The sequence below is a fragment of the Cylas formicarius genome, unplaced genomic scaffold, assembly GCF_029955315.1.
Source record: "Cylas formicarius isolate icCylForm1 unplaced genomic scaffold, icCylForm1.1 PGA_scaffold_7__23_contigs__length_41026272, whole genome shotgun sequence".
NCBI classification, from domain to species: domain Eukaryota; kingdom Metazoa; phylum Arthropoda; class Insecta; order Coleoptera; family Brentidae; genus Cylas; species Cylas formicarius.
In genome coordinates this window covers 23256897-23272278 of record NW_026844352.1, presented here as the reverse complement: position 1 = coordinate 23272278, position 15382 = coordinate 23256897, and the positions used below count along the sequence as shown (strand labels likewise).

Genomic DNA, 15382 nt, shown 5'->3' with positions numbered 1-15382 from the left:
ATATATGTAATATAGCAATTCCACTAAAATTTGGAGGGTAAAAGTTATACATATTTTACTACAAAAGAAGTTTGGACAACTTGACCACTGTCGCGGGTATTGTAGGCCATCACTCCAATATTTTGCAAAATTAAGAATGCTGTTTAGTGCCAGATAAAAGCTACCTTCTGATCGTTTTCCTGATCGATTTCGAACTCTTTAATGAGATAAATGGACTTTTATTTATCTCTATTAATTCAAACCTAAGTTTTGGTTAGTTGGTTGGTTAGTGTTCAAGTTGTCCAAAGCCCTTTTGCTACATTCGTTTTGACTAAATATAGTAGCTGTAGCTACCAACCGAAGCAGAATCGGAGCAATGTTGATATAACAAAGTCTCTGTACAGTTTTGGTTAAATGAAACTATCAAAAAATACAAAGCTGATATAATGAAAGAAGGGTATCCAAATCTATCGTCGCTCTAGCAAACTAGTTGGACAAATACAATAAATAAAGTAAAATATTTTTTTTATATAAAATGTATTTATTAAAATTACCAAACGTTAATTATCCGGTACCGAACAGTTGCTATTATTGATCACTTAATCTGTTGTTGTTAATAATGTATTTCATAGCCATTTACTTACCTTATTATTTTTTTATATACCGTTTCACAATTTATTCTTTGATTGATTGTAAACAATTTTTGAAAATTGCTAATTGCTAAAAGATTTTTTTGCAAGCGCTATGAAAATTTTTTTATTTATATTTAAATTGCTTCGGATTAGTATTCGTCGTTAAAGGGATACTCCCTGTGTTCAATAATTCTGGAACAATAAATTTTATATGCGTCACATATCACATTTTGTAATCGACGGGCTCACTCACTCCAAATGCCGATGAAATCGTTCGTTGCAATCTAGTGTATCCAGCAATTTCACGTCACTTTTGCTCAATTCGAAATCGAACACATTGATATTCTCCTGAATTCGACTTTTGTTTGAAGATTTTGGAATGGGCAATACCCCTTTCTGTATCAAATACCTAAGTACTATCTGCGCCGGTGTTTTTTTGTAATTCGATGCGATTCCTTTGATTCTTGGATCTTCAGTTAGGGAAAGATCCCCTGGTTTCGCCCAAGGCCGACCTGGTGATCCCAATGGACTGTACGCTGTAACGACAATGTCCAGGGACTTGCATAACTTTATCAGCTTGGCCTGGTTTAAATATGGATGGCATTCGACCTTAAACATGATATCCGACATAATTACTAAAACAGAACCAAGAACAAATGAGCGCATATTAAACTACTTCATAAGATCCACTTTTGCGGTTCTAAGCGAATAAAATTTAAAAAACATCAAAACAAAGCAATTAAATTCCAAGGCGATTTATTATCACCAACAATTTTTACCTGATTGGTGACCGGCTTAATTATTGCAGATTTTAAAAGACGTTCCAACTGCCTTTTATTAAAGTTAGATACGCCTATCGATTTGGCGAGTCCATTTTTGTAAACTTCCTCCATGGCTTTCCAAGTGTTAATATAATCCACGTCGCTAGATAATATTTTTCCATTTTTGTCTTTCGGGTAATAGTCGCCACCTTCCTACAAATATTTTGTTAAATACCATATGAAGCATATTCATAAGATTTTTTTATTATTATTTTTGTTATTATTGATCTATTATGAGAAGATTACATACAGCTATAAAAATATTTTAAAATATTTAATTATACTAATTATTAATACTAATATCCATAGGAGACAATTGCATATTTAAACAAATCCGATAATATTTGTCAAATTATTTTAAATAAAATTATATTCTTCAATTCCTTGGCAATTACCGTTACGGAGAGTAACATTTCCACACCGATGAAAATCGGAACATATTTTTTCTCTGGGAATACATTTACAATATCACTCCTTTCAGAGGACTCATTCTCCATTTAAAAGATTTGGTACAGAAATAATCTTTAACTTTACTTCCTTTAGGTGCTTCCTTTAGAAGTATACGGGAACAGAAAATATGTCTATGTCTAATTCCAATAGAATTTATTAATATTGCTTCTATATCCCGGGTGACACAAGAAAGTGGGAACAATTTATAACTTTTAAACGGGTGGAGCTAGCGATTTGAAATTTGAAAAGGTTAATATGGGCTGAATGTTCAATTTTTTGACAATATGTACTCAATAGTTGCACTTCCGGTTTGAGCGGAAACGACAGTAACTTTCGAATTTTAAATAGCACAACCCATATTTTTTTGTATTTTTTGATTCAGGAGATCATTCTACGTAGGATAGGACGGTTTTTCTCTTTTTTTGTTTTTTAAAATTTTTATTTAATTTTTGTGTCTAGGAGGCTGCGACCATCATAAATACGATCTAAATTGTAAATGAAACTCTTCTGTACTTATCTAATGGCAAATAGCATTTAATATAATGATTGAATGAATGAATTTTTTAATATAACCTAGTTTTTTCAAATAGCATCCTAGTGGGATCAAAAACTTTTTAAAATCGGTACTTTGACACCAAAATTTTCAAAATCCGTTAAAAAAAAAGCTCACAGGAAGGAAAAAAAAACAGATAAGGAAAGACATTTTTATAAAAACAAAATATTGCTTACTTTATTAATTGTCAACTCGGTAAGATGCAGAAGAAACTCTCGACAAGCTCATGCAGTGAAAAGAAAAAAACAGAGACTTTCTTCCGAGATTCAACGATTAGAATTTTTTGTTGAAACTGTTTTATTATGGTAAAAAGTTGATATGCTTTTGGAATACGGGGATAGTTAAAAACTAACGTAAGTATTGTATGTATACGTACGTCAAAAGCTAGAAGCACTTTTTACCGGAGACTCACAAGAACAAGAGAATAGATTTTTTTTTTCTTTTCAAATCTGTCACTTTTTGGGACAATTCCACACAATATTTTGAAAATCTATTAGAAAATAAAACCTGAACAACGTTGGTAGAATCAATTCGAAAGTGGTATATCAGCGTGTGTTACTGTAAGGCAAGTTTTACATTGACACAAAACATCACATTCCATTATTTTGAAACTGGAGTTTCTTAACTTAATAATAATATAACCAATTTATTTTAAGATGAAACTTTCATAGAATGTTTTTGGAGTTATACTATCCAATGCAGCCGATATTCTCCGCTGTAATTTTTGTAAGTCGAACACTGGAGTTACATAAACACGGTCTTTAACGTATCCCAAAGCAAAAAAGTCTAACGGTGTCAAGTCCAGTGACCGTGGGGACCAATTGCCTGGATCTTGTGTTGAAATACATATTTAATGTCACGGCAAGAGGTAAATCATCTAACGACTCTTCAATTTCATTTCTTAAGAATTGTAAATGTCGTACACCAGTTAAGGCGCTATGAAAAAAAAAAACAGGTCCAATACTGCGCCTTCCTATCACTCCTGCGCAAACATTGATTCCCAATCGTTCTTGAAACTATCCGGGACGAATAATTCTTTGATTATTTAAAGACTAGTATCTGTTCTTCTGTCGGTTAAACATAGCATTATTTGAGAATCATGACTCATCATTGAAGGAAATTAAGTTAACGAAATTATTAATCTAGTCATGTTTATCCAACAGCAAATTACAATATCGAAGTCTTCCTACAAAGTCAGCTTCATAAAGATGTTGATGAAGGTTATACTTAAAAGAATGATAGTCGTTAAAATTCTCCTCACAGATGTGTCTAATTCTAATGCCACTTTTCGTAGCGACGAAGCTGGATTTACGTTGACGGATCCTACAACATTGATTTCCATTTCTTCACTTATAATATATTTTTTTTCATTTTCAATTCCAGCTTTATAAAGCAGGAATTTGAAAGAAGGCGACGTCCGGGGCTGCATACAATGCACATTATGATTATTGTTTTCCATGATAATCCAAATCGATAACCCGACAAAATTGATAGTCAGATAAAAATGTACTTTCAGAATTTTCAATAATGCCGACTTGATGATGAATAGAAACAAAGCCACCTACGTGATATTTTGTTTTTATAAAAATGTATTTATTTATCTGGTTTTCCCTACCTGTGAGCTTATTTTTTAAAGGATTTTAAAAATTTTGGTGTCAAAATGTTGCAAAAAGTACCGGTTTTAAAAAGCTTTTGTTCCCACTAGGGTGCTATTTGAAAAAACTATTTTATCCTAAAAAATTACGACAAGTAAAGAAAAGTTTCATTTACAATTTTTCCCATGATCAGGTGACCCGGTAAATAGTATTTATGATTAGTCACAATCTTCAAAAATTAAATCAAACTTAAAAAAAAGAAAAAAAAAAGAGAAAGACCATCCTATCCTACGTAGAATGATCGCCTGAATCCAAAAATGCCAAAAAATATAGGTGGTACCATTTAAAATTCGACAGTTACTGTCGTGTCCGCTCAAACCGGTAATGCAACTATTGTCAAAAAATTGAACATTCAGCCTATATTAACCCTTCCAAATTTCAAGTCGCCATCTCAAGCCGTTTAAAAGTTATAGAGTGTTCCCACTTTCTTGTGTCACCCGGTATATTTGAGAAAACACCAGCAACGTTAAGGCTATTACTATAAGTTACCTTCAGCGCTGTTGGCCAATGTATTAAATACAAATCCAGATAATCAAGTCCTAGTTTCTGTAAGCTTTGTTTTATAGTAGATTCAACCAGATGAGGCCTCATAAAATTGCACCAAAGTTTGCTAGTGATGAATAGATCTTGCCTTTTTACTATCTTTTGATGTACAGCAGCTTGAATGCCTTTCCCAACTTCCGCTTCGTTTTCGTAAAACATAGCACAGTCGATGTGCCGGTAGCCTGATTGAATAGCGTCGATAACTGCTTGCGTTACTTCCCCTGGACTCGCCTGAGAAGTGGTGTTCACACGTCAGTTGGATCATAGCCTGATGCTTAAAACTAACTTTTTAAAAATACTTGCAATTTTTGAAACTACAAGCTTTGTTTGCAAGAAAAGAAGGCAGTAATCTTAATCTTATTAAAGAAATTGTTATGAAATTTAATTAAAACTATTTTCCAAAAAAAAAAGAAGTGTTTATTTATCTTTTAATTAATTAATTAAATTATTTTAATAACAAATGTTGGATTCTGCTTAGATTGCTTCAGGAACAACTAACCATGTTTTTAAAATAAAATTTCAATGTTAGAAAGCGGGTCTTAAAACGGACATATCCAAATTATATATGTATATATGTATTCCTGCTGAATCCGCAGGTTCTACATATTTGAAAGAAACAAATTGTTTGTTCAGTTTTTATTTAGTCAGTTATGGATGGTAGCGTAATGTTTAGAACTAACTTTTTATAAATAACTTACAATTTTTGAAACTACAAGCTTTGTTTGTAAGAAAAAGGGGCAGTAATAGGTTATTATTTTATTTTTTTATTTTCATTTAGTTCAGTATCACTTTAAATAGAATTTTTTAAAATTAATTTTATTACAAACATTGTTATCATATTTAATTAAAAGTATTTTATTTATAGGAGGATTTAAATTATTTTGGTTCAGGAACGACTAACTACGTTTTTTAAAATACTATTTTAATATTAGAAAGCAGTCCAGAAAGGATTTTACTTCATTTTGCCAACCCTATTACTCTCAATTATTTCTTATTTAAATTTCATTTCAAATATATCTATCTATATGAACACAAACCGCCCATAATTTGATACCTTTATCTAGTCACATATTGAATATTCTCTAGCATGTCCGTTAAACCAACCAATTCCGCACGCTTGATTAATGTTAGAGTTGACAATAAAAGAAATCTTTTAAAATGTGATGGAATATCGAACTATGGTTACTAACCCTATTTAAATTTTAACCTTCATAACCTTACCTTCCAAGTTCCTAATCCTAGAACAGGCATTGTTTTCCCATTATTCAATGTTACAAAAGCAGCAGTCATTCTTTATGAAAATAGGGCTTTATCCACTACACGCAAGTCACTTTTGATAAATGAATTTGCCGTACTGGTAAATATTAATTTTAGAAACGATAAATGATAAAATTAGTTTATTTTGGTACAGTTCAGTTATGCAGCGTTGTCAAGTTGATCTTCTCGATGTGAAGGTAATCTTTTTTTAGTTTTAGGATTGCATTTTATGTGCAGACTTAACCGTTGTGTAGTAAGAGTAACTCACTAATTATCTCTTAATTTAGAAGCTGAAAATATGGTATTTCCCATAATTCCAAGAGCAGTAAGCACACAAATTTAATTAATGAAATTAAATTAAAGAAAAAGTATAATAAGCGTGTGGTATATATTTTCCATACTTTTCACTTACACAGTATGGAAATAACATATTTTGCAAATTTACAAATTTAAGTGACCTTGTACGAACGCGTTTATAACACAAAAAAAGTTAATACTAAATTATGCAATGATAGACGCCATTTCATTCACGAGTTTGACTAGACATGAACGGAGCGCTAACCAAAACTTTTGAAATTTATAGGGAAATGTGACGGAACTAACCAATAATATATACGGATGTGCCATTTAAAATAAAGATGGCGACTTCCTGTATAATCGGAAGTGGAAGAGAATTTTGTATATTATAAATGTGTATAATGCATGAACGGCTACCGTGGAAAATTCTCTATTGAACTACAATTTTATTGCTACGGCCGCTCGGTCACTGTGAAGGTTTGATAGCTTTTAAACATAAAAAATTATAGACTATTTCCCAAGTAGATACATGTCAATAGTGGTGGTAAGGTCAAAATATTAAGTTTTGAGAAGAGCGGACGACAGTGATCACGAGGTTTTGCATTCGCAATCACACGTATCGCTCTTTTTTGCATAAGAAAAGCCTTGCGGGCATGCACGGAACCACCCCACAAAACAATAGCGTACGCTAAGTGGGAATGGAACACTCCGGAATAAGCAAGTTTTGACATGACAGAAATGAGTGACTTGTTTAAGTATCTAATTAAAAACATTTGACCTGACAGTTTGTGGCAAAGGTGTTGTAATGTTTCCAAGAAAGAGAACGATCGATCCAGACTCCAAGTACCTTAACCGGAGCATTATTTAAATTGTGCACCTTGTTAGAAGAGAAAATAAGATGGTTCGTCTTATTTTCGTTTATCGGGAGTGAGTTCGACCCGAACCATAATAATAATATTAATAATAATAATAATAATAATAATAATAATAGTAATAATAATTATAATAAACAAGAAAAAGCGGCCGGTTAACCACCTTTTTTAGATTGACGACCTAAAATTATATGCCAAGAACTAGAAGACCTTTTTGTGACTGTCCAAGAATTTAGTGACGATATACGGATGCAATTTGGTTACGATAAGTGCGCCAAAATAATAGTAGAACGAGGAAAAACAGCAAAAACTCAAAATATGATCATTGATAAAGAAACCGAAATCGCAAATCTGGAAGCAACACAAATGTACAGATACCTCGGAATATTGAAAAATACTGGTGTGGAAGATATAAACATGAAGGAAAAAGTATCCAACAGCAGGGTCAGAAAAATCCTAAGAAGCCATCTTACAGGGAAAAACAAATTCATGGCCATTACAGCGCTCGCACAACCAGTCCTCACATACAGTTACGGCATTCTAGACTGGAGAGAGGAGGAAATAACATGTATAGATCGAAAAACCAGGAAGCTACTGACTATATACAGTCAGAGAAAGCAGAAGAAGATGACTCATCAGCAATGAGCATACTTAACACTTGACAATTATAGGGATTGCAAACTACTTAAGGAAAAAAAAAGATGATAGGCTTGTGGAGTTAATAAATTACAACGCAATGGAGAGAAAAGAAAAATATACACTATTGAACAAAGGCCAAAAACTAACAAAACAATATACAAACAAATCTATAAGTGAAATGAACGGAATTACGGCAGCCCAGAAAGCGAAAACCCTCAGACAACGATGCAGGAGGAAAATTAACGAGGAAACAGAAAAAAGATGAAAAAACAAAGAAACGCACGGACAGTACGACAGGGAAGTCGATAAGGATGGGGTTTACAAGAGGCAGACGTTCAGATGGCTAACAACAGGAATATTAAAGGGAGAAACAGAATCTTTGATAGTCGCTGCTCAAGACCAGGCCATTTCAACCAACTCTATCAGGAAAAAAATATTCAGAGAAAAAATAGACGCAAGATGCAGACTTTGTAAACAATACGATGAAACAATTAAGCACATCGACACAGGCTGCCCAGTCCTAGCAAGGAAAGAATATCTTGAACATCACAATGAAGTATGCTTAACACTACATTACAATATCTGTAAGCACTACGGTATAGGGGTAGAAGACGCTTGGTACAAACACAACCCAAAAAACGTTGAAGCCAAAGGGGAAATCACAATAATGTGGGACACGCAAGTACAAACATTCAGGACTGTGATTGCAAACAAACCAGATATTATAATTAAGGACTTTAAAGACAAGACATGCCTATTAACCGACATTGCCATACCATTAGATGCCACAATAAAAATCAAATAGAAGTGCGGAGAATGTGGGGGCTTAAAACAACTATTGTCCCCGTCATTATTAGAGACACTCAATAAAATACCGGGTAACAATGAAAACACGTTTGGACACTGCAAAAAAAACTACTCTCCTTAAGACAGCCCACATCATCCGACGTGCCCTAGGATAGGGAGATATAAACCTTTAGTCTGAGGAACAGGGATTGTTCTTGATAAATGGAAATGCATTGCCGAGAGCACGATTGCGAATAGAGAATAATAATAATAATAATTAGCTGTGAAAACCTGGCGACAAATAAATATCTACAATGGCACAACAAAGTTGCTACAATACTTATAAATACTAAAAGAAATTAAGCTTGATGTTCATAAAAACGAGCCCCCAGTTATAGAAAATCAGGATGTTGAGGTCTATTAGATAGAACCATTATGGCAGGCGTAACAGTAAGACAACAGGCCGGAAATTACAGTTTTTGACATAGCAGTCCCAAATAACTCTTACATAGAAAATAAATATAATGAAAAACGGAACAAATATGCTGACCTAAAGAGAGACTTAAAAGAGCTGTTGAATCTCGAAAAAGTCAAGATCATTCCTTTGTTTTGTCATGTATGGGGTTGATTTGAAACAAACTCAACACTTCGCCCAAGAACCTTGATTTTCTCGAGTCAACTTATCGAACGATGCAAAAGTCTGGATGCGATAAACATCGTAAGTTCTATAGTTATATAGTAGACACACGCACGAAAGTCTCGCCATTAATAACGATAATAATAATAATAATAGTCTTTATTAAGTTTACATGGGCGATGTCTGGCTTTCAAGCTGCTCACAACTTAATTGATATCGCAATACCCATTTCAAATTACAAGTAAACGTAAGCATAAAGTTTTAACAATAAAATACCTTCAACTACACATCACAGAAAGAATCTTATTACATGTAATGTAATAATATAATTGCAATGTAATTAATTGCAATTACGTTATTTTACACTTTAGTTTTTTTGCTCCGAAGGAAAAAGAAGAATAATAGAAACTAAAAATTTTGCAAGAACCAAATCAGTTTCATTTGAGATCGTGTTCTAAGGAGTTGAACAAAATTACAGCATTCTGGGCAAAAATCGACGTAATTTTATAGTTCTATGTAACGGCATAGTGTGGTTTCAAGTAATTAATTAATTTCCTAAGTACTAATTTGGCATTCAATCAAGTTTCAAATAGTATAGGAAGTTGTGCTTGAAAACATTTTTTATTTTTAACCAACCTAATTTCACGAATAGACCAGGCATATGGCCAAATTTGCGTAAGTTTTCAATAAAGCGATAGCAAGTAATCTAAATTTTCTGTAGCCGATAAGAGGTTACAAATATTGCAGTAACACCATCGAAAGAGAACGATAGTTTACGTAAATGTATTTCACATATTGTACTATAATACATCTTAATTTGAATACGATAATTTCAAACTCGTATAACAAAGTACATTTATATTTTCATCAATATACAGGGTGTTTCAAAACAAATTGTTTGAAATAAAGGGTACTTTATTATTAGGGATATTATTGAATATCGCCCTACAAATATGGTACAAAATATTATTAGTTTTATACTCTATACCAATACCTATATATATATACGAAGGGAAAACTACGATGACAGAAAAATATGTATTTTTTAATATTCTATTTTAATTATAATTACTTATAAAAAAAATTTTTCCATGGCATTGCCTAAATTGTTCTTTAAATTTGGTTAGGACGAATGATAGGAGTAGTCTAATTCAGTCTCCTCCAAACAATTTTTTAAAAATTAAAAAATTATACTGGAAAAGTTGATCTTGACAGCCACATCACCCAAATCCGCCATATAAATCAAAAATAATAAAGTAACAACAGTGACCCCTGCGGCACCCGTGATAAAATATCTAGAGGTTTGCCATTCTCTGCCGTTGTTTTTATCTACACCACTGGTTATACTACGCCGCTGTATACCACTTTTAGATATTAACAAGTTCCGTAGTAGTTATCAAAATAATATTTAAGTACCTTGATTTTTAATTTGGCTACTGGTTTTTGGCAGTGCCTGCGCATCTAACTACAGCAGGCACAAGACAACAATTGTTAAAAAATACATTGGCATTGCATAGATTTCAATTTACACATCTTATTAAGAATAAAAAAGGATATCTGACCAAGTTGTCTACATGGAAAGGTATACTATATCAGTGAAAGGCACTGGCACCTCTTAAGTTATTCAGTGGCGGAGCACCAAAGCAGTTAGAAGCACAATAATAAAATCACTATTTTCTAGATTGTATCGACAAGACCTACTCGCAAGGGAAGGTATAAAATATTCACTATTGTATATTTTTTGCGCCCTCAACTTGACTAATAATCAACCTGAACAATGTTTAAAACGCATATATTTCCGACAAAACGCCACTGCATCAAGCGCTTTGTAAAACTGCTTCCGCGAATAGATTTATCTATTAACAATGAATGTTATAATGCGCACAGTGTCGGTGTAAATCGTTTAAAACTAATTACATACAACGAGCTACAATATCATTTTTCGTGAAATTACATCAGCGAGAAATAACGGGTAAGTAACCTAATATATATTATGGTTGTAGAAAATTTGTTTAGCGTTTGCATACCTTACAGCTTGTGCTGTCAAAGCAGAACCGCCTCACCTGCGTATTACCTAATGCTTTATAGGGTGCTTCGAGTTAGATGGCAGTCAATCTAAAATATTTTCGCTGGTGCGTCATTGTTATTTTATTCAATGGTAGAAGTTTCTTTTTTTAAGCAATAAACTACGGAGTTGTATTAATACCCCAATCAATTAAATGACTATTGACGCGCCAGTAAATTTACAAATTATACAAATCAATAGATACAAAAGTTCCATGTAGTTGCTATATACTAAGTACCATGGCGGCCATGGGGGTTTGATGTTTTTAGTAGATTTTATTTATTGATCAGTTCTGGTCACGAATAGAAAGAACAAAACAACTTATGGTCGTAGGAAACTATAGTATGCAACATGTTGTAATGAACTTCTTCAGTCACTCATGCCAAGTCAAATTATTGCCTGCATTAGACTGAATAGAGATAATGAATATGAATCTCTACAATTAAAATATAAGTTCACGTTGAATGCTGAATTTGCTGGTTGTCGAATTAATTCAATATTCGTACTTATGTGGATCATTTTATTCCACCCTTTAACTTAACTTCGATAGTATTAACTAACTAAATTTTAAAGAATTATTAAATGCGTTTAGTAATACTTAAACCAATACACTTGGTACTTTTATTTATATGTTTTTAATAAATACTATTTCTGTCAAAAAAAAATTAAATACTTTTTTTCGCATATTTTTTAAATACGAATTTAATTGGTTCTCACGAAAAATTTAAAATGTTAAAAAAGGAGCTGTAATATACTATTAAATAGTATACTGTACAAAGGAGTTAACCACAAGTTATATAGAAAAGTTGATAACAATCTGTTCACTTATTGGTCATTTTCGGGTTATCAAAAATTATAGGTGCTCAGCCGCATTTTATACCTCTGAAATACAATTATATATGTCACAAAAACGCCCAAATAAGTAAATATAAACAACAAATTATTGTGTTTTTTAGAGAACGATGTTTGGTTAGCAATTCCTGGTCTCTGTTTTTGTACCACGTTTCGTTTCCCTTAGAATCTTTTTTGATCAAGTAGTAAATGTAAAGATTATTTTAATACACTATCGCTTTAAAAATCTCAAAAATATGTATTTTGAGTAGCAATGACAAGCACATATCGATACAAATCGACATTCAGTAGCATTTAATAGGTTTCAGATTAGAATAGGCAGACATGAGTGTCGACGTGGAGTTAAATAACTTAGAAGACGCTCTCAAAACCCGCCTAAATGGAAAAATCACCAAACAAACAGTTACCCGTCTGACCCCGCCGGGTGAAAATTTTTGCAGTTTAATTCTGAAGGTGGACCTGGATACCGAAGAAAATGGAAAAAAGGAAACGGTGCACACCGTCGTCAAGTTATTACCGTTGCAGGAGAAGTTTAAGGAAATGTTTCGAAGTTGCATGAAAAACGAAATACAGTGGTATTCGAAAATTATTCCGCTGTTTAAAGAGTTTCAGGAAGAGTGCGGATTCGAAGAAACCTCCGACTTCTTTCCGGAAATGTACGGGGGTCGGTTAAGCTTGGATTCACAAAAAACTGAACCTGATGATGATTCCATCTTAGTTTTAGAAAATCTTATTGTTGACGGTGAGTTTCCCGTAACAAATTTGATCGTTTTTCCTAATCATCAACATCACTTCTTGACGTACCTACGCATCTCTTCCTTTGTGTCATTAATTTTCCTGTCATTGTCTTTATGTTGTTCTGTTCAGTTAATATTTTTGCCACATGCTGCCTAGAGTTAGCTAGTTATTTACTACAGATCATTTTGTAATAGTATATTCTGCAAAAGTGATACTTTAGTCATAAGACTAGTGATATTAAGGCGCTTACATAAACCTCGCAACTTAAAATGCTTTTATTAATTTGTTATTAATGAACATATTTAAAAGGGGGAGCGAAAAGAATTCGTTCACTTGCCACGTTATTTTTCTGTTTTTATACTGTCAGAAAAGTTAATAATGCAAAAATTCATAATATTAGGTTACAAAAATGAAGATAGGTATATCGGGTTTGATCTGAAGACCAGCAAAAACATCCTTAGAAGACTCGCCACTTTCCACATGGGTTTCATTGCCATGAAATTAAAGAAACCGGAACTCTTTGAAAAAGAGGTTAAAACATATTTGGAAGAAATGAAACCTCCCCCACCCCCGAAGGACGGAGGGGATCCGTTTCCCAACCCCAACGAATATATTCTAAAAGCCATCGGTGAAAATCCAGAGTGTTCTCCCCTAATTTCAAAACTCGAAGTAGTCTTGCAGCACGATTTCTTTAAAACGGTTCCGGAAATAGTAGAGCCATGGGCCACAGTGAGCCACAGCGACTTTTGGGTCAACAATATCATGGTAAAATACGAAGGGGATGATGTTAAGATTAAATTTGTCGACTTCCAAATGTGCCGCTATCGATCTTTCGCATTCGACTTGATCTTCTTTCTGTTGACCAGTGTTCAAACCCCAATACAAAAACAATATTTCGATGAATTAATCAGGTAGGTATTTAAAACAACGACTTTGTAAGTAGTAAAGTAGTTTTTTCATTTGTTTTTATCACCTAAATATTTCGTTAAATCATACGAGTAAAATAAATTGCGATAGGACATAAAATTTGTACCGAAAATTGTTTAGTTAAACTAGAATAAAATTAAATTAATTACTTTCTTAGAAAAAGAAAAAGGGAAACACGCTATTTAAAAAAACTTACTTCTGCGTATGCCTCTTCATTTTGCCCACTAACCAGCAATATCCACACACTTAACTTCTTTTTTCCTGAAGATTTCACGGGACCTGGACATACTTTGACAAAATACTGCCGTAAAAATGCTCCATTTTTACCCAGAACATTTAACGAAATCTAGGCAAAACTTCAGAAAATACATCCAAACTTAACTTATTGACGATCTGTCAGCGGCCATGTAGGTTGTCGAATGCAAGGTCATTGATTAAAAACGAGAATTTAAATCTCGCGCATGTTGGATGGATCAAATTATTTCGTACTTCAATTATTATCAGCATAAACAGGGCTTCTATAACTCTGTATTCTCTACATGTTCTCAACAACAAAGTTGTGACCAACTTCTAAAAAATAAAGTTACGAAATATCACTAACCGAAACAACCTAACTTCAAGTCTACCTATTAACGGCTCAAAGTGATGCAATTGTTTTTCATTGCGGCTAGAAATTGCATTGTGAAAAATATAATCCTAGTTAACAAAGCGTTGGTCCGTTTGAGTGAATTACTGAAAAAAAAAGCTAAGGACACATGCTGCCTCAATGAGTAAAATGAGCTGCAGAATTTGTATTGTTTCGAATAGGCACTGTGTTACTCTTAAATATGGTAAAATACTAAAAAGAAATGTTAACTGCATTGTTTGTATTTAATTTTCACTAACAATGAAAGGAACACTAAAAAAAACAACAAATTTTAGGGAGGCAATTTGTGATTTTTTTAAGTTTAACAGTTGTTTCTATTTTTAATTCAGAAACGAAGAAACATTTAAAAAATAAATAACTGCCAAAAGAAAACACACTTAGAAACAATGGTTCATAAGAATTTTTTGCCGCAATATTATTCGCTAAAATTTCAAAGTGTTTCTAAACATACTGTACCAAGTTTTCAGATAGAAAACCTTTAAAAGTAAAAAGCGTTAAATACGCTGGTTACAAACACATTTAAGACTTCTTTAAACGACGTTACCAAGACTCAAAATTTAGATTTTCTTCAAACACCCTGTATATTGTTTTAGGTATTACTATTTCGAATTCGTAAAAAATTTGAAGCTGTTCAAAGTGGATCTTTCACTGAGCTATGAAGAATACTTGGAGGAATTAAAAACTGCAGCGTCATTTGAGGTACACCACTCGATTTTCTTTAGCACTATAATATTTGGCACTAAGAACGCCGAATACGATTACTCCACCGATGTTAATTTTGATCCTGGAAACCATATGTTGTCGATGGTGAAAAGCATGCCTCCAAATCAGAAGGAGAAAATGGCCGTAATGACATTATTGGCTGCCAAGAGAGGTTGGCTGGACTAGTGAATGATATATAGTTTAATAAAATATGTATTTAAAATTGCAATAAATACTTCGATTTTCTTCCTAAGATTGCAAAGTATTGCAAAACATATATAACCTTCATATTCACCTTCATCTTGAACAATATTGTGCAACCTCAGACTAA

The 15382-nt window shown here is 32.9% G+C and overlaps 2 protein-coding genes across 4 annotated transcripts; one reads left to right on the top strand and one right to left on the bottom strand.

Moving 5' to 3' along the window:
* Nucleotides 1-42: 42 nt before the first annotated feature.
* Nucleotides 43-14935, bottom strand: LOC132704515 (aldo-keto reductase family 1 member B1-like). Of its 2 annotated transcripts, none has more exons than XM_060674538.1 (5): nt 13900-14935; nt 4580-4864; nt 1391-1585; nt 865-1220; nt 43-803 (listed from the first exon to the last, which is right to left on the bottom strand). In XM_060674538.1, the coding sequence occupies exons 2-5, from the start codon at nt 4790-4792 to the stop codon at nt 761-763; spliced, it is 807 nt and encodes a 268-aa protein (XP_060530521.1). In that variant the 5' UTR covers nt 4793-4864; nt 13900-14935; the 3' UTR covers nt 43-760. The 2 variants fall into 2 exon arrangements, with proteins under 2 accessions (XP_060530521.1, XP_060530520.1); XM_060674537.1 differs by lacking the exon at nt 13900-14935 and adding an exon at nt 5855-5993.
* On the top strand, nt 5950-15304 carry LOC132704514 (uncharacterized). Of its 2 annotated transcripts, none has more exons than XM_060674536.1 (4): nt 5950-6087; nt 12340-12780; nt 13177-13687; nt 14943-15304. In XM_060674536.1, exons 2-4 carry the CDS (start codon nt 12363-12365, stop codon nt 15235-15237), a joined length of 1224 nt encoding a protein of 407 aa, XP_060530519.1. In that variant the 5' UTR covers nt 5950-6087; nt 12340-12362; the 3' UTR covers nt 15238-15304. The 2 variants fall into 2 exon arrangements, with proteins under 2 accessions (XP_060530519.1, XP_060530518.1); XM_060674535.1 differs by lacking the exon at nt 5950-6087 and adding an exon at nt 10911-11093.
* The last annotated feature ends 78 nt before the right edge of the window (nt 15305-15382 follow it).